Source organism: Homalodisca vitripennis, chromosome 4 (assembly GCF_021130785.1).
Source record: "Homalodisca vitripennis isolate AUS2020 chromosome 4, UT_GWSS_2.1, whole genome shotgun sequence".
NCBI classification, from domain to species: Eukaryota; Metazoa; Arthropoda; class Insecta; order Hemiptera; family Cicadellidae; genus Homalodisca; species Homalodisca vitripennis.
Window position 1 is genome coordinate 10250048 of NC_060210.1, and position 21146 is coordinate 10271193.

Here is a 21146-nt window from a genome sequence, read left to right on the forward strand (position 1 = left end):
AGATTCCTAATAACTTTGTCAATATTAGTTTAAATGAATTAAGTTACTTGGAATTATTAAATTCCGGCATTTAAACGCTAATTCGAGTGAAGTGTTGTATTTTAACTCGAAATTCTTTTCGTTAACTAAAAATCATTATTAATATGTTCCGTTATAAAACCTAACTATAAGATGTAACTAAAATTATATTACACAATTTCATATGAAACTTAGTCCTTCAAAGTTTTAATAAAACAAATAATAAATTAAGGTTTTGTATTATAATAGAGTAAAATAAGTTACTTTAAACTATTCCATAGTAAATATACTTGTGCCTTGAGAGTTTACCTTCTCATGCAGGAACTCAGTTTGTCAAAAAACTGCCAAATTTGGTGAAAAGTGCCGCAATGCCCAAGGCATTTAAAACTCGTCTGGACACTGCATGGATCTCAGAAGCTTTTCAGTAAAGACTAGTTCATGGCACATGTTTGGGTAACCACATGATTGGCTGACTGACGCTGGTGCTAGAGTGGGAAATGTGAATGAATGAGCTGTAGGATGGATGGAACAAATTGTATGTATGAAATTAACCTAGATGTCACGTACAAATCCAACATTTTAGCCTATTTTCTTGCTTGACAATTGATATAACATGTACATGTTCGAAAGCATTTATTAATATTATATAAAATTTAGTAAGATACAAGTAAAACTTTCCCTAACATCAAACATTCAAGATGAATGTCAGTAAAAGCTAAACTGACGCAAGCGATGCCGGACACCTACACCAACCCTGGAGTTGGCTATGAATGCCAACATTGTAAGTGCTTGAATGTAACATCTAAAAGTAATTTAAAGTTAGTGCTAACTAGTTTCCTTAGTCACTGTAAAATATAAAAACTGCTGAAACTCAAAACAGGTCGTAAAACTTTATACTTGTTTTTGTCAACACCGCTGTTTTTCCGAGGTTTTCTGAAGAAATAAAGATAAAACATGATCGTCTTGAATCGGAAGGCATTTCATTCATCGTATACAGTGTCATGTTCTATAGTTTAGTAATAAAAATCAGTTTATAAATACAAATTTTTAATTAATCACAGACAAGTGTAAATTTATAATTTAGTTTAAACCTAGTACCAACTATTGACTGTTATCATATAGTAACACACCAGACTATCTCTACAGCTGCAGTGTTAAACGTAAAATAAAACGCTTTCAATAAATATCAGTATTCAGTGAGACATTATAATTCAAATAAAACTCATATAAAGTTTATAAACTGAAAAATTATACAAAGATACTGTCATTATAATATACCCCAAGTCTAACGTTAATTATATAGGACAAACTTAACATGACGATAATGTGACTTGCGTAAGCTGTGAAGGGATTAAGGTACTAGGAAGTTTGTAACCAACTTTTTAGGTTATATTTTCTCTCAACTGTCCTATAAAACATAATCGAATCTTTCAAAAGTTAACGTCACTTGTGTAAGCTGATAAGGGAGGAAATTACGAAGGGGAGTGTGTTACCAACTACTCAGGTTACATTTACTTTCATTTGTACCATAACACATACTCCACTGAACTGTCCAAAAGTTAATGTGACTTGTGTAAGCCGAGAAGGGAAGAAAGAACCAGGGAGTTTGTTACCAACTACTCAGGTTACATTTACTCTCATTTGTACCATATCACATACTCCACTGAACTGTCGAAAAGGTAATGTGACTTGTGTAAGCCGAGAAGGGAAGAAAGAACCAGGGAGTTTGTTACCAACTACTCAGGTTACATTTACTCTCATTTGTACCATATCACATACTCCACTGAACTGTCGAAAAGTTAATGTGACTTGTGTAAGCCGAGAAGGGAAGAAAGAACCAGGGAGTTTTGTTACCAACTACTCAGGTTACATTTACTCTCATTTGTACCATATCACATACTCCACTGAACTGTCGAAAAGTTAATGTGACTTGTGTAAGCCGAGAAGGGAAGAAAGAACCAGGGAGTTTGTTACCAACTACTCAGGTTACATTTACTCTCATTTGTACCATATCACATACTCCACTGAACTGTCGAAAAGGTAATGTGACTTGTGTAAGCCGAGAAGGGAAGAAAGAACCAGGGAGTTTGTTACCAACTACTCAGGTTACATTTACTCTCATTTGTACCATATCACATACTCCAATCACACTCCACTGAACTGTCCAAAAGTAAATGTGACTTGTGTAAGCCGAGAAGGGAAAAAGTGCCAGGGAGTTTGTTACCAACTTCTCAGGTTACATTTACTATTAACTGTGCCCTAACACGTACTTCACTGAACTGTCCAGAATATAAAGGGAATTACAACTAGGTTTTTTATTAAATTAAATATCCTTTAATATAATGTATATAACATCATTTAACATAAAATTTACCAAAGTAAATATTAAAAAAGCGAGTTCTCTGAGTTTAACGGTGGTATGCTCGTCGTGCATAAGAGAAATACTGGTCCGAGTCCCAGCAAAGCAAGTACTTTTTGTGAACAAGTCTTAATTAAAATTAATGTAAAGTACTGCATTATGCAACTTTAAGGAGTACATATGTAAACATCAACTGTGGGGTAACTTTTACAATTTTATTTAATTAATTTTAAATAACTGTTACTTCTATATATTTACACTTTCTGAAATTTAAAAAGGTTTTCCAGATTATTTATTATTAAACACTTATTAATTACTTGGCATTAAGGTTTAAGTCAGTTTCATTAGTCATTCTCTGTAAAATATCTGTAATGATTGCTATTGACCGCAAAATACACAGAGTATTAAATATTGCAATTCGTGTATTATTTTTTATTTTATTTCAAAGTGTGATACAAAAAGTATTTTATGCCGTTATTATGTTATATATTATTTTTATTTTATAAACGCAGCAAATATTATACAAAATAAGAAAAAAATGTCAAAGGAATAATAAGCTGTTATGGAAACAATACACGTATTTACAAAAGGCAAATAGCATAATTATGCCTATAATCATATATTTATAACTATGCATGTACAGAAAATGCAATTATTAATAAGGATTTAATTTATGCGTTGAAAATGTTTGAGCACATATAAAAAATTAATTAAAACAGGAATTGTAACCGATGTATGTGTACAATTTATAAATAACGTTACTTTTAACATAATATTTTACAATGAATCTAGAACAAGTTAGACATGTAGTCTAACGAAAGCAATCTTCATATTCCGGTAATATAGCAATGCAAAAAATGTTTCTCTATGTTTTGATCAAATGGGGAAATACTTTAAGAAATATTGAAAGCCTTATAACGTGACAAATAATAGACAGTTTGTCGCTAACAAAGAGTTAAGACTTTTTGAAATCGGCATCCTGACAGTAAAAGACAACGACATTGTTTCCATTTAATGACGTTTCCGACCGGGATTTGTTTTAATCTTACAAAAACAACTTTTATTTAAAGGTTTTAAAGTTGTGATACAGCTTTACTTCCCTTTCCAACCGTTAGATGTCTAAGGCTGTCATCTTTAAATGAGTGTTCCTGTGCTGAATATTTATAAATAAAATAAATCCATTATTTAATAGTATTTAAATACAACATGAAATTGTAGTATTGTTACGAGTATTTTTACACTGAGTCTTCTTTGATTGTATCATCGAATCCTAATGACATAATAGATTATTACAGTACTGTAACATTTGAATTTAGAACATATTACAAAAATAAAATTAATTTCCGGAAACTAATACTTTGACTAAGGTAAATACTTTATGTCGCTAAGATTATACATGTACTGTTACTGGTATAGATAGATTATATGTAGTTTGATTTAACAGTATTTACTTTAATAAACACTTTTCCATTTACAAACGAAAGAACCTACCAACAAATGCGAATAGTTATATCACAATATCGTGTACCAAATGTGTTTAGAGAAACTATTGTAAAATAGTCCCATAGTACTCCTTGTTAAGGACAGAACATGGACGTTTTAACGAACTAATAGTTCAACAAATCTTTTTAATAAACCTAGCAAAAAATTAAGCCTCGCAAGAGAATAATGTGCAGTCTTTTGTCTCTTGATTAATGACTTTGATGTTGAACAAACAATACCGCTCTTATCCCTCTATTGTGTTATCGATGACGTAAGACGTAAAATGGGAACGCGTCTGATGTTTATTGATGACTTTTGCATCTATTATTACACAAGGTTGAAATAATAAATTAAGCAAATTCATGAGTGAGAAATTGTTCGATGGTTACTAAACCAGAATTTGTAATCAACTACTTATTATTATGTTGATCTATTTAAAAACTATACAAGTATTTATAATAACTATCAACTTTAACCGAATATAATATTGTGTAATATAGTAATTACCTTACGTAAATTACAATATCGGCGCTTGAATTCACAATTAATACACAAACTGTAGATATTCAATCGAATTGATTAGTCGTTATCGTGGAGGATACGGTTTGTTTAATTGTTCTGTCAGGCAGAGATATCGTATTTGTGTACATCAAATCATCTGTTCACCAAGAAGATTGGTAACCATATGCTTCTTTGTCTGATCTTTTCCTCTTTGATGTAACATTGCTTTTTTGCTTGTTTAAACGAATTTTGATGCATAAAAATCCTGATAACCGATCTTTGCGTTAAGTTGTAATCGTGGAATATCAAGATTGCTCTACAAATTAAAGCTGACTTTACAAAAGATTTTAGAGTTATACAAAGTTTAAAATACAGAAAATTTATTGATGCTTTGCTAATCAATTTAAAGTTAGAAAGCGTGGTATTTGCATTTTTATTGTATTTAAAATGTTTTACACATATTGTTGCAATAAAAAAAATTTAACAACCAAGTAGTAATATATAGCGATTATTGAATGATATATAATTTATATTTCTATCGAAATAAACCAACTCATTTTAAGATCAAGATAAATAAGAAGTGTCATATAAAGTGTGTTTGTATCAATATCTTCCTATCCGTGTGTTTAACTGAAGAATTAAATTTTAAACCGAATAAATTTTGCATATAATAATTTTAAACAATATTAGTGAAAGCAACATTTTAATAACACAATACATTAGTTTTTAAAAGGGCTATCATACAAAATTCAAAACCTTTAAAATGTAAGTTTTTATGGAAATCTTACATATAACATATAAACATACAAGTATGCATTATTTTAGATAAAGATATCAAAGAAGTATTTAAAGTTTTGATGACACAATGCTTAAACGTATGATAATACAGTTTTTTATGTTGTTTACATTACAATTCATCAAAAGCTGAATATTGCTTTTTATAATAGATATTAGATGTTCCATTTGTTAATAAATTGAATTTAGGATGACGCTCTTATTAAAAACACATTCAATACAAGTTTAAAATAACTGAATTTGGACCATGTTTTCAATGTTTAACTCTGGTAAATAAAACAAGGTGGGAGTTAATAACAGGCTTCATTGGGGTTGGATCCAAAATTTATATTCCATAATTCATTTAATTCTCGAGATTTTTGCGGGTAAATTGACATTCAGACAATCGTACAGAAAAGAACTTGGCACAGCAAGTACGTTCTGCCAAAGCCAATGTTGGGCGTGCACAATCGTATAACATATTCTTGTCTATGTACAAATGAATTTTCATGCACAATTTACAGCCTGTGGTTGATTTCGTTATCGAGATACCGTGCGAAAATGCAGACAGTTAGATAGACAGAAATGCAATTTCCAGCCTGTCGCTATGCTTCGCTAAAGCTCAGCCAGTTAAAACGGTAAAGGTAATTTAAGCTGTAATAAATAATCATCACTTGGTTTCGAATTGGCATGTGAACAAGATTAATAATTGTGTTAGTGTATTTGTAAGTGACGAAGATATTAGATCTCTTCAGTGTATCTCGTAACGACACAGAATTAATGGCGGAAATAACCTAAAAGGAAATAACCTAAAATGCGTTTTAGCAAGTTAGTTTATCTTGCAATTATAGCGTTATGTATGCAGTTAGATACACATTCAAATAATTACTTTGTAAGTAAAAAACGTGTTTATATAACATTTTCATAATTATTTTTATATTTTATGTAAGAACCAAAAGAAAGACAGTTTCTTTGCAGCGAAGATTTTAATGAAAGCATCTAAAGAGGACGTAATTAAAAATTATAACGAGTTTAACAGTCTAACTGAGCAATCAAGTTGCAACTATGGAATAATTAATTCTGACCTCTCTTTCTTTTAACATACGAGCTGAATTTTCTCTTTGTCTTTTGTCTTAAAAGATAACAATCTTTGAACTTTAAAAGCACTACCTACGTTACTCCATCTTTCCCTCATTAGAAATAGACTTTTCTTCTTTTATACAGCTTTTATACTATTTATATTTTTGTACTATAATAAATCTTTAAAATAAAAAAAAAATAATTTAACTGTTTAAATACACTCTAATTATGACATAATATTTGCTTATATTTTAAAGATTTAATGCTTATTTCAATGTAAAATAAGAAGCTTCGTTAAATAGAGGTTATAAGCCTTGCTCAGGTAATGCTATTAATTATATTAAAACATGAAACATGAGCTATACGGTTACAATTACACTTCATTAAAGGTTTAAAAATAACCAAGATAAATTTTAGAACATTTTGGAAGTATTTTCATTTTCTCAGTATTTTTAAGCTTTCTCCTATTACTCTTGTTTAATAGTATAGATTTGGTTGCAAATAATTTTATTTTCTAAAATCTTACCACATGTTTGATTTGGAAACTCTGGCCAATAATATCGGGTTTTAAATTTAAAAATAAATCGTTAAAGAAAGAAAATAACTTTCAAATTATTAAAAAGCTGCCAAAACATACGAGTATGATGAAGAAGCTATATTGATTATTGTTTGATTATATAATTCGTCGATTGATTAAGTTTTAGTCAATCACGGTATCTACTTTTTTCGTCTGACCTTTTTAGTCAAAATTGTGTTATTAGAAATAATGGGTTCCCACATATGTTGGTATAAAGTGCGGCCGATATATATATATATATATATGTGTGTGTGTGTGTGTGTGTGTGTGTGTGTGTGTGTGTGTGTGTGTGTGTGTGTGTGTGTGTTTTTTGATACGTCGCTGAGTGAACCGAAAAACGTCGGTAAGAGTTCTGACACTAATCGTGTATGCCAAAGATACAATATCATTAATGCACTTTAGTACGTTATTTTTGAGATAATATCAAGAAATGAAATTTTATAAACTAAGTTAGGACATAATTTGTCTTCAAATAGTTTTTAAGTTGTATTGAATACGAGTATTTGAACCCCATTATCAAATGTTTGAATAATTTCACTAAATTGGCAACAATACTTACTACTTCTAATTTGTTTCGTTATATTTACAGTTCAGGCCATTTAATAATGAATGAATATTTAAGAAAAAGGCGTTTAAAAGTGTTAAACTCCATAAGGAATCTAGTTCTCACATTTCCGTTGGTATTACTGGAAATATAAGAAAATAGCTTAGGTAAAGACAGTCTTAAAACTAATTTTTCTAATTTAAGGTAAGAAAGAGAAAAACTATTACTGTTTCAATAAAAAATATTATACAGGGTGTTATATAAGGAAAACAAGTTGACTATTATTTTGAAGAAAGGCGTCCATCTTTACAAAGTTTTATGTATATATTTTTGAATGTCTCTAAAAGCGAGATAAGGATTTCCCATTCATTGTTTGCTATCAGATTTATATTTTCCAACATCATAAAGGTGGTCCATTAAAAAAGCCATCCTGTCTGTATAGTGTCGAATTTGTTATTCGTCCAATGAACACAACTACAGAAACGTTAGAGGCGAAATCTGCACGCAGCGTGCTTCCAAATCCGCCAGCACAGATTTAGCCATTTCGAGCCATCTGAGAATATAATGGTGAGTGCTCGAATATTACAGCCATGCAATGGACATATATGAACAAAGAATGCAGTGAATCAAGAGTTCTCCTTTAGATATAGCGCGTATTTGCAATCACGAATAACCGAAACACTTAATATATACAGGGTGGTCCAGAATTCGCTACCTTAGGTCCTTTTCAGATATTATTACAGGACCAAAGAAAAACCAAAATATCATATTTTAATTTCAAAAATCTCAATAATTACCCAAAGAGCCACTCAAAATCCTTTAAACAGTCCAAAATTGAATTTGGAAAAGTCCGGAAAACTCTAGTAGCATGGTTCAAATGTGCAATCAAACTAATGGTGAGAATATTAAACTCAGCTCTTCATACTGTAATGAAACTGGTCCGCGGCGGATATTGTTATTTTTATTCAGAACTATTTTGTACTCTGTTTTAATATAAAGGTGTATATTACATTTATGAGAATTCGTATATAAACCAAGGTTTTTATAGTTTATCAATACATGTTTATTTAAAGGTTTTAAAATCTAAATAAACCTAAATACATTAATAGGTTAGGTTTTAACGATCAGTTGATTAGAGCAGTTACATGAAAACAGCTGATTGTTGTGGCCACTTGCAGTGCTGTCATATAATGCAATTTTTTAGTAGACTAGTAGCCTTATTTATCAACTGATTTTCAACGTTGTATAGTTGAATTTGTAAATAAATTGATGAAATAAAGGTAATAACTCTATTTTTGAAATATATGCCATTAAAGGTTTTAAATAGCAGTCATTTAAAAAAAATAAAGTTCTGAAAAAGATGATTTTCCGTAAATAACCGTATACTTTATAAAGCTGTACACCAGGTTTCAACTGCGAGCCACCTAAAATTAAAATATTTGGGTAAAAGACCAAAATAGGCTGTTTTGGTAACTATAAAGTTTCTGCAAGTTTAAATATGATAATATCTACATTTGATATTACTTTTACGTAATATTTATTTTTCATACCTGAAAATGTTAGTAGAGAGTTCTGGGCCCTCTGTATATAGATCTCTTAACAAGAAAGATTGATTTACTACAATTATTTCGTATGTATTAGTATATGGTACAAAGATTGAAGAAAATCAAATAAACCCTATTTCTAAAAAATCTTTATAAGACGTTGATGTATACCGTATACATAATTTAAACTCGCAACTCTCAAAACCTAATGTAATTAATGTGCTACATGTTGTACAATCTACATAGATAGTTTTACTGAAACAACGAAGCCAAAGTACATAATAAGATGTGATCAAGAAAATATTAAGTTATACAAAAAGTTGAAATTTAACAAAATTTATTCATCAATTCAAGAAAAGATTACGTCTTTGTGAAAAAAGTTTTCTAAAATCGAGTAGACGAGAAAATTAACTAAACATATTATATTCTAGTGCAACAATACTGTAACTTTGAATTAGTTTTAATTTTAAAAAAATCTGACGTATTGTTATAACAAATTTTATTATAACCATGAGGTGGTGTAATTGAATAAGACTCTTCAATTGAAGAGGTTGGAGTGGAGGGCGGCTCAGAGTCTGATTAATTACTTTGATATCATAAACCAAACAATAGGATTTTCATCCCTTCTTAGTTCTGTAAGTGACATTTCGTGTTTATGCAGCAACGTGGGTTTGATATACAAGTTATTATAAATTTATTACTCCTCTTTCTCTAAAGTAACACTAGTAAATAAAACAATTTTAATCTAAACTAGGCAGATCCCGAAATAAAATTTATTATTTCTAATAATTTCTTTTGAAAATAACACACGTATCCTAAGGATATCTATTTGAAATACAAACATCCACGATGATTGTTTCAGTTACATTTCTCTGCTGTAGACTGTTTGTACGCATATAGGAGTTAGTCATTTATATCATATTTTGCTGTACAATATGTATTCCGTTATCGGTAGATTTGTATAAGGCTTAACATAGTTCTTAGGAAGTGTAAAAGGTTTGTAATAGACGCTTAGCCTAGAAGGTGGGGTTGTCCTTAGCTAAAAAAATCACAAATATTTTAATGGTTTAAAAATCCCTGGTTCAAAGAATATCCACTAATTCTAAAAATGTAATTATTAATGAATGAACGTATTAGATGCCGTTTTTGGAATTCGTTCAAAATGAACATTGTTTATTTTATTTTTACATTAAATAAGTAATGAGAAATAAAAACCAAGTTAAAGAGCAATTACAACGCCGTTTACCTTTGTTCAATTAATTAGAAAACAGAAGCGGGAACAACGAATATAGACTTGATGGTGATGCCAAACAAAGTAACTCATAGTTGAATGAACGTCTTAATTGAATAACCGTCTGTATTTATCAAAGTAATTTCATAGTAGGAACTATTACTTAATTTATCTTCAGCACTCAATTTTCTATGTGTACTTTTAGACGCATTTGGCATTTTAGCGAACGTTTGGGTTTACTCGTATTATTGTACGGGAAATATTGTAAAGTCATACTAAGAGAGCTATGATTTAACGAAAGAACTAGAATTTTGATAATTCTACCTACAGTCTTCAACTTTTCTAACACTAATAATTTTTATATGTCTGTACAACATCGATGTATTTTAAATATGTGAACTCTTTCTAAAACCAGCAACTTTATTATTTAAACTGGTTTTGTTCAACCTCACATACTAAACTAAATAATTGTATCAAATAAATAAATAGTGTCCTTTGCTACTCAGAACCGCTGACATGGTTCCATAATATATTCTGTAATTTATAAGAGCAGGAGGGTTTACCCTGGCTGCTTTACCTTGCAGTTGAACCTGCTCTGGGTACAGGATGTGTAATTTAAATCTGGGCAACCCTATGGGTGTCCAAGAGCGGTACTTCACGAACTGCAAATGGCGGGATATTAGGAGTTAGAGTGGCTCGATAGTAGGCTAAACCGCGTAGGATAACTGTTACAGTTGATGGTGGTCCCTAAGAGTTAAAGGCGGTTTCTGGACATAAGTGGCGGTTTCTACCCTCACTGACTACTTTGACTAAAGGTGCTGGAATAGAGCTGACCTGTCCTTCTTCCCAGGTGACATAACTGAGACATACTGCCCGCTATCCGTTCTCATTAGAGATGTGCCAAAAGAACTGGAACAGTTGCATCGGAACGTTCCGGAACTGGAACGGACCTGGAACAGTTCACTTCTGCGGAACTCCATGTTCCGTAGGAACGGTTTACTAGACATACCATAATGTTCCGGAGCTGCCTGGCACACCTCTAGTTCTTATGAACCTCGCTGGAGGCGTCCCCTACCACCGACCTTACCCGTCATGAACATCCTGTTACACTGGAATATTAGGACTAAGTTGCAGTGATAGTTTTCTCGTTCTATGAGAACAAAACAATATTGAGAGTTATTTACCCTTGGCTTCTGAAGCAATTATGCACAGAGTAGCAAGGGTATCCTATGTAAACTATTTTAAATGGCGTTCCAAGCTGAGAAACAGAATGTCATTAACGATAATTTCCATAGGCATTTACGTAACTTTAAATGTCTAAATATCATACATTTAGTTTTAATATTTCACTAGAATAAGAATTTGCCACCAGATCATAGCCCCGGAGTATAAAGTGAAAGAGTTTGTGAGATATGAACGTATTTATGAAGTTTTACTTAGACATTTAAGTCTAGAAGGGTGGAGTCCTGAAGATTCTGAACTGAATTTTCGTGGTATGAATTTTTTGAGATATGAAATCTTATTAGTTTAATATTCTGAGAGCTGGAAACGTTAAATGGGAGAACTTGAATACATTTAAAACATAGCATTCGTTTTAAAAATATTAATTCATTAAAAAATTTATATTTACAACATTTTCTCCTAACTTATAATGTAAGACCACCAAGGGTACCACGTTTTTGTAACGTCATTTTTAGACAAAACTTCTGTAAACAAAGCATGAAGAACGATGTAATATTGCACTCATATGGAGTAGAATTATTACAGCCAACTGAGGATTCATTGTGGTGTATTCATGACAAGTGTCTGCTTTAATAAAGCTAATGTAATCTCTTCTTTGTTTCGTTTGATGTGTTTTTGGATCCGTAACATTAGGTAATTTTTATTATTCTTACCACATGTAAAACCACATTTTTATTATATATGTTACAATATACTACATTATTGATATATTTTTCAGCATTTAAACATATGAATGGATCAGTATTCATTCGAAAACCTCTTTTATAAACCAAAAGATTAGGAAGAAATATTTCTTTTGATAAGGTAAAATGTTGCGAGCAATGCTGACCTGCCTAAACTAACCTAAACTGACAGCAGTATTACCAACCTCATAAGGCGATTCTCGTATTGTGTACTTATGTTAGCTTCTTGTATTTTAAAATGTAAAAATCAAATTGTATAAGCATTATCGCTTTACCAGCTCCTAAAACCGGGGAAAACACTGAACTGACTTCCACCAGCAGTATTAGAGCAACTGTACAAAGATTGCTGTGTTAATTCAGACTTGCGAATGTCGAGTTTAGCTCCAGATAACCTTCCTCTTAAGTGGAGCATCTGAAATCTGGTGCTGTTGCAGACTAGAATCTTGAAATCTAGAGTCATATTCGGCTGAAGGGATCCAAAAATAGTCGGTGACGAAGGACGAACACCCCGCACCGTTTCGACATCCGATACACCCAGACTAGAAAAAAGGGCAACCTAGGTGAACAGGTTTTCTCATTGTCTCATCAGATGCACAATTGGGTGTACGATGTTGACTGACACGATCAACATCGTTGACTTCAACGCATAACGCAGCTATAGTGGGAAATGCTGAGTCAATGTGAATGTTGAGTTTAGCTCCAGTTCAGGCTTGCTGTTCTTTTAAAAATAAACAGACGGGTTTTATAATTTAAGTTTAATGCAACGAAATTAAAAGTTAGACAAAGATAGAATTTAGATTGAAGATAATAAATAAGTAGTTGGGAAGTCTCCTTAAACATTAAATTAGATTGGATACGAACAGAACAAATAACACATTTCTCGAAACTTTAACGTTATTTCCTATACTGTATATGAAATTCGCAATAAATATTTTCGAATGTACTTCAACTTTTACATATATATCGTTGACTTTGTATTCTGCCTTTTTTGTCGCTGGATTCAATAAATTGTAATATATATATATATATATATATACATATATATATATATATATATATATATATATAAATATTTCTTGTTTTATTTTATGTTTTCTTCAATAATACAACAATGCTATATGTAAATACAAAACAAGTTTTATTCAACCCATTTGAATCTAGAGGGACATAACTCCTGGAAATAAAGGTATCCAGCAAATTTTATGGTAGAAGTTTTGCAACATAAGACATCGTTTCAAACGTGTCATGCTAGTTTTATGGGTTGGTCCCAAAATCTAGAATTAATTTTCACCAAATACGACCAGAGAAGTAAAGATCTCGCGTAGAAGCACAATATCATAGTCCTATTATTATTTAAATTTGGCCCGAATTTAAATTGAACTCGTCTTAATCCAAATTTTATACTGGATACGCTTTGTGCAAAGGGACCAAGTATGCTAGTAATGTTCAGTTAATTTTTGCTAAGACTTTATTACTGAAGGACCCTTTACAATATTTGTTTTTCTGATTGTCCCAAAGTCACTCTTCTACTTAAGTCAATTATGGCCAGAGGGAGTTCAAGACTTTCGGTTCTTCGCAAATTCAGGGTTGCATCCTTAACTCCTTAAAAACCAAAAAATATCAATCATATTTATTTTTAACTTAAAGTACTTAAAGAAAGTTGAAATGCAAAATATCTTGTAGCGAATGTAGAGTTTAGCTCTATTTCATCTCCTCTTAGTACAGCGTCTGAAATCTGACACTGCCATAGACTCGACTCCTGGCATGTGGTGAAAGAGATCCAAAAATTTGGTGCTGATGACGTTCAAAACGAACTGTTTGCATCGTTTGGACGTGAGAGACAACTAGACTAAAAACGAGCTCTGTTCAGTTTACCCAGCAGTTACTCAGTGTAATCTACATGAAGAGGCGCTCTCATTGTCTCAGGTGCACACTGAGAGCTCTACGATGTTTTAGACGAAGTTCTCTTGAAGATAGGCAGGGCAGGTTGTGACGCGACTCTGGCCGCTGTAAACGGTCGTGTCAAGGATGTGTAATGTATTATTAGCGTTTAGGCCTCCGGCAAACCTGTCTTTTCCTCTAAAACTATCATTAAAGTGCCTTGGAACAACCGGATAAGAAATTACATCTTTGCGTTTACATTTAATTTGTTCCTGATTATATATTTTCTATTTTAAACGTTGTCTTTAGAATAAATTGTTTTCATAGTTCCGAGTGTGAACCCTAAATATGGTCTTTGATTAGTAATCACTGAGCGTCAAACGGGAATATAACTCCGATTATTAGGAATGTTGTAGTCAGTGTAGTAGACGAAAAAGCGTTAGTAAGTTCTGCTCCGGCAGGTACATTATTATTTAATATAGTATAATGTAAAAGGACTCGACTCAGTTTATTTATTCATAGAATTTCTCGTTGCCATCAAGTTATGCAACTAATGTTATGCTTCACTTAATGTTATAAATTCGTTTCTATGTGAAGTAGGAATAAAGTTGGAGGAACTGGTGTTGCACCGCAACACATTTCTTAAGCTGTTGTACCGTTCTGTTTATTTGTGTTGTCCAACTGTACAACCAACATTTATGTTAACTAACTGTGACGTGTTGTGTGTTACAGTGCTGTGTGGTGTAGGCGTAGACCTGTCAGTCCACCAACACTCCATAGGAATATATTTAGTGTAAGTATTTAGGAATATAAATTAAATTATGACCTAAAATGTAATGTCATCAGTCTTGGGTAATTTCTTGTTTCTCAAGTTCCCTAAATACAATGATTGAAAGTTCATTTCTGTCACTTGACATTTCGTCTCCTCTTCACCGAAATTCAATGGTTTTATTTAATGTTCCAATTGATTACAAGAACTCCACTAGCCGCATAAGACAACCATATGGCTCACTAAATGGAACACAAAAGCTGATGCAACAGAATATCAAAGGACTTGACACAGCGTAACGAATGAGTTGTCCATGTGTAGAGACATACAGACGGACATGATGCTTATCAAAAGACAAAATGTGTGCTGCTCCGGCATTGTGCAAGCGTATTTTAAAATTGGTCGTACTCAATTATGCAGAGGTGAATTTCGTTAAAACAATTACCGTTGGAATTGTTATGAAATTGTTCAAATAATTATTTGAAGAGTCTAGTAAATATTTTATAATTCTACTCACTTTTAAAATGTTCAGCAGACATCATTATTCAACATTATAGAAATTAACACAATTCTTTTTTAATATATGTTACTCTTATCTAGTCAAACATATGTGGCAAATTTGTTTTATTTCGCTTCACTGCAGATAATAATAGCGGCTAAATGAGACATTTCTCAACCTATATTTACATGACATTCTTTTTTAATGGTGAATACTATCACTCTCAGAAATTTGAGACATCCTTTTGTGAATACCCTATTTATAAGAACTTTAAGGGCTTATTTGTAGTTTACCTTATTGGTCGGTCAATGTCCACTCATGCCATTGTTGGATTGGAGATAATTAGACCTAATATCTGTCCTAGTATGTTAAATATCAGCGCTATTTCTATCAATTCTTGTACTATTTACATCCAAATCAAAGTTTATATTTTATATGTGTTGCCGTCAATATAAGAAAGAAACATATATGCGTTTATTTCTTAAAAATTAAATAATCTTTTGCATTACAGAACAAATACTATTGTTGCTAGTAACAACTGTTCTAATATTCCACCTCTAACAACTTAGTAAGAGGTCCAAAACACAGTACAAGAACTACACAGAAAGTAAATAAAGTAGAAAACGAACTGTTGTTTTAAGTAGTTCGCTTCTGGATTCTAACTGGACTTCCTTAACTTTATTTACGCTTGTGTCAGTCTTATCGATCTCTCTTCATTTTATACACTTGTCACGAATTATCCAGTCCAGTGTAGGCAATGACTGTCTTGTTGAGAGTATACAATATTTCATGTGTCTACGAGTACTATTTCATTCAGCGCAAAAACTTATCAAGTTGTAATAGTCATCCTCATTAACATGTGTTTTGTTTACGACAGTAGTGTAAACCAAGAAAACCACCCGTATGAAAGCATTTATCGATAAAATATTTCATGAAATGCGGGATGTAGAGTATTTATTTTAAAAAATTTGCATGGCCATTTGACTTTTGAATTATTTATATACACAATTATAAAATTATAAGTGATTAAATTTAGTTATAGATTTGGCTTAGTATTATTATTAATATTATTACTGATTAACTTATAACTCTTTTCAAATCATAATACTCCACCTATAGGGGTTTATATATTTAAAAAAATACGAAAATATTAAAATTTTACGGTAAATTGTAGCGATATTTCTAACCTTTACTAAATCTCAGTGTAATAAATTAATAGAAAAGAAAAGTCATATCACATAAATTACAGGCACTGATTATTCAACGTATGTGCTCATTGTGCTAGCGTTGTGTTGCAAATATCGATGTCTTATAGATTCCTAAGACTCTCTACAGACCTCTCCAGGGCGATATACTTAAAATCAGCGTTTGAAAATCAAGAACACAATATCAAAATTGTTATTTATAATTGTTATATATTACTTTAATATATATTATTCTTATCAATAGAACCATTACACACTTATAAGTAACACATAAAAAACCATACTAAACGATAATGGACTTATGAATGACAAAGAATGTCAAATGTTCGATCAAAGGCGCTTATTTAGACAACTGGAAACAATGCTTTGTAGACAGTGTAAATATAGACTGCATCCTTCATAAATAGACTATTTTGTAGAAGCACATACATAGACAATGTAAACATATATTTATGATGGGTGTATCTGCTTCCTTTTTGTACAAAGTAAAATTTGCTAGTGACATTATTTTCTATTTCTTAGTAATACACGTCGTTATTACATTTTGTGAAATGAAATTTCTTTTACGTTCACTTGCAAATTATAATAAGAATCCTGAACTAATTCACTAAGATCTATAATAGTGATATGGATCCTTTCCCCAAAGAAAGGTAGTAGCGATAAAACTCTAAACCAGTAATATTATAATACTAATGCATTAAAAATATTGTGAAAATCAGTTTAGATCAAACACTAGTGATAATTTTGATATTTTTATCTTGTTTTTGCCAAAGGCTGTAGTGGTGTTTAGCTCCTAAGTGCTAATTGTTGACCTATTGCCAACAGGTTAGGAGCTGTTCTGGTGTTTGTTTTGGAGATCACGTGGGCGGTCACCCTCTTCCTGCAAGTCTGCCTCAGGTAATACAATTTTAATATTACAGATAGTGCCAAATATACAGAAGGAATTGCACAAATACGAATTTATATAACATAGATAATATAACCTTTGAAAGACTAACTGAACTGACTTTAATCTTAATTTTTATCATTGTAACCAGTGATAAAAATGTTTGGTCTTAGATGGTCTTGAGTTGAAATCTGATTTCAGTCATATATAATGTTGCATACTCAAAATATTTTTTCACCAGCTCAGTGCTCTTCAGCTTTGTGTGTTTCGCAGTCAATATTTTTCATGCGATTTAAGAGTTTGGTAAAAAGGCCCTTATATTTTGTGGTTGAGAAACCAATAATTAAAAATAGAATTATAATTAATGCGATTATAATTAATTATAATACAATTATAAAAATACTATTATTAAAGTTGTTTGACAGATATTTGGTATTCCGATCATATTTTAGTTTATGTATTTAAACGCATATGTCACAGATACGGCTAAATACAAAATAATTGAATCGTAAAAAGTAAGGGCTCTGTAGTGTAATGTTAGCATATTCACCCGGAAAGTGAGAGATCTGGGTTCGAGTCCTGGCAAAGCAAGTACTTTTTGTGACTCAATGTTTATTGAAATCACGTATATGAATATATAATGAGTATGAAAAGGTCTTTTAATTTGACATTGCATGGAGCAAAACTTAAGGGTTAGTAAAAGCAAGTTCATTCGTTGAGTAAATCGTTGATTGTAATATAACAAACCAGTAATAGCAGTTGTATATTTGGTAGCCAAGATATTTCTTATATTTTAGTATTCATGGATTCTGATTGGTCCAGGCCGCGGATATCGAGTATGTATATCAGGACATCCATCTGTCGTGACGTGAACACATAACGCTCTCTCGCTCACTCAATCTGTACTTGGATTCTCAGAGATACGATGGCTGTCGGAGACGCTATTTATAACATTTACTGTTCTCCATAATGTGTTTCAAGATCCGCTTAAACGTATAATTATTTTTAATAGACAATGCTGTGGATAAAAAAAATATGTGTTTAAAAAAATACTTTTATAAATGTAGCTTCACCTAAAATCAATTACTTAAAATTCTAAATCAGAAGTGACTTTTCTAACACAATGATTTTCAATTTTATTTCATATTTATACTGTTTATTGGTAAATATTTATGTTGCTGTAATATAATATCATTTATATTATGTGGAGTAAACTATTTCTTACTTTCCCTCTGCAAATCGTGTGATGAATACTTTAAAAAATAAACTTAAAGCCGTTCCCCAAAGGGGCTGGTTTATACCTTTCAGTTGAAATCACACTGGGTACAGCAAAAACCGATGTGTCACTTATATCTGGGCAGCCTTACGAATGTCCAGGAGCGGCACAATAACTGCAAATGTCGAGATTATGGGACGCAAGGGTAATTCGATAGATCTAGTCTACTTCGGGAGATGACTGTTGGAGTTGGAAGGATTTATTCCCTAAGAGACCCTTTTTTCGAGAGGACAAGGGGACTTGAGATCAGTGCCCTAAATGTTTCCTAATGAATCTAGACAGGAGGCGGCAACTAATCCCCACCTTACCCATCTAGAATATCCTGACACTGCGTCAGCAAAGGTCCTTATAGGACTAGTTGTAATGTATTAAGCTTCTTGTTCTAAGAGTACAAAATAACTTAAAGTCGTCAAAAATATCCTTTCTTACTTTCAAATGATTTGAAATTCCAAAAAACATTACCGTCCTGATTACTGATGAAAATCTAATGTTACAACAGTATTTATATGATTCTTATATTACGAAACCCCAACTTGTACAACAGAGAATAAAACCTAAAGGTAACTTCTACGGTAAGGAACCTGCTAGTGAACTGAAGGTCTGCTGTATGTCTCCAGGAACGAAGACCACCTTATGTATAGGTGTTGGGACGTGTTCCTCTGGTGTGGACTGTGGAAGCGATCCATCCTGTACACCGCCATCGCCGTCGTGCTCTTCCTAAGACCTCACAGGCTCTGGCTCTCCATCGTCGCAGGTACAACGCTGTTCTGACAAAGCTGAAATTTGGTCTGCCATTAAAACGTATGACTTTGTAACATATAATGCCATTGTTGTGGTAACCACTTTAATTATTTATCCCTTTTTTTATCAAGGGAGGATCTAAAAATGTAAGTTTTACGATCTCGGGGAGAATTTAGTTCTGACGGTAGTGATAGGTAACGATACGCCGAGATGAGTAAGAAAAAATGTCACGATGTTAATAAAAAAAACGCTGTTAGACATGTACTTCTCCAAAATTTCTTTAAATAAATGCTTTGATACCTATGAACAATGAACTCGCACAAATTGTTTACTGGTTGAGCAGTAGCACACAATATATTTTACAGCAGTTTTTAAACGACCTTATTCGAGGAGTAAATATGCAAATACAACCAATTGATTAGCGAAAATGTCACTTGGCATAAAAAATAACAGGTTTCTATAACGATGCTTATTATACGTGGTACAGTAAGTGATCCTGGTCCTTTTTTTCAGGTATCCAGCTGCTTATCCTGGCTGTGTGTTACCTGTACCTCACCTGCCGCAGTCACTTTCATAGAAGACACTCTGGTAGACTTTTACTCAGTCAGACACCAAGTCAGGAAGACAGGTTTGCTTAACATTACTATTTTCTGTTTAAACTTGCTTTCTTAGTCAGCCTCTGCTTTGGTTTGATTTGCATAGATCTTCGAAGCAACATAGTGTAACGTTATACCAACAATTGAACTACCGACTAGATAAAAATCTATTATTCATTAAACCCAACTTGTCATTCATTAAAAAGACTCGTTACTTTTAGCAGGTAGATATATTCATGTAATTCATTCGCACCAATTCAGGTTTAAATTTGTAGCTTTAAATAACATTATTCAGAGTCCATTTGGTAATTTAATAATCGTTTGTTAATTGATCTACTTGTAATACTAAATTACAATACTAGTTTGAAAAATATTTTTCATAAAATCTAAGTAATTTTGACACATTGAAATGTTATTCAACATATATTGAAGTCATTCAAATGATTTTAGATATTTGGAATGGAACAGACATAGCGATTTCTGTTATATTAAATTTCCATACGAATAATAGCCCTTTCTAAAATATAATCTTATATTATATTTAATTACTATTGTATGTCACAATTGTTAACCCTTATTAAAAAAAAAACTTTCACTAATTCAAACTCTCTGACGTGTAAAGAAATGATTGCTCCTTCTATATATTTTTAAATAAATTACAACTTAAAATAACGAAATATATATTGTGGCTTGTGCAGGTTTGACGACATTACAGAAATTCTGGACGACTCTCTGCCGGGGCCAGTATCTGCAGATAACTTATCTCCTCTGGAGCAAGACGCCATCTTGGATATCTGACGTCACTCGACCACGTGACTTTGACCTATTTTTAATTTATATTTTTACTTATTGTTGTTAATAAAATGTGTAAATATTTACTTGTATATGGTCTCTTTATTTTTTCTCTTCATGTCAATATCTATTTCTTTATGCAATGTTGAGTGTGACAAAGACATTTTGGGAAAAAGGTACTCATAAAAGAATATTTTATATTATATACACTATAAAAACAGTGAAATGTCCCATGAGGCTTATGGAATTTTATAAATGGAATTTATTTTGTGGGTTACATTGTTGTCTACGGCTGCAGTATTGTGATTATGTTAACATTTCGTATATTGTGATAAGTTCTGCTTCCTAGTTTATTTTAATAAAATAAATGCTAAATTAAAAACATGGAATCAGTGTTTTTTTTTTTTTTATCGTGAATGTAGATTTAATTATTTCGGCTCCGACCATAATAAATTCAAATGTAAAG

At 31.8% G+C, this 21146-nt stretch overlaps 1 protein-coding gene across 1 annotated transcript in view; it reads left to right on the plus strand.

The window, feature by feature from the left end:
• LOC124358948 overlaps nt 1-20772 on the plus strand; it is a 108587-nt gene extending 87815 nt beyond the window's left edge. The window contains exons 2-6 of the mRNA XM_046811232.1: nt 14649-14709; nt 17215-17286; nt 19169-19305; nt 19806-19920; nt 20587-20772. Of these exons, the coding sequence (XP_046667188.1) occupies nt 14649-14709; nt 17215-17286; nt 19169-19305; nt 19806-19920; nt 20587-20686 (485 nt within the window). The 3' untranslated portion in view covers nt 20687-20772. The remainder of the gene's footprint in view (nt 1-14648; nt 14710-17214; nt 17287-19168; nt 19306-19805; nt 19921-20586) is intronic.
• Nucleotides 20773-21146: the final 374 nt, after the last annotated feature.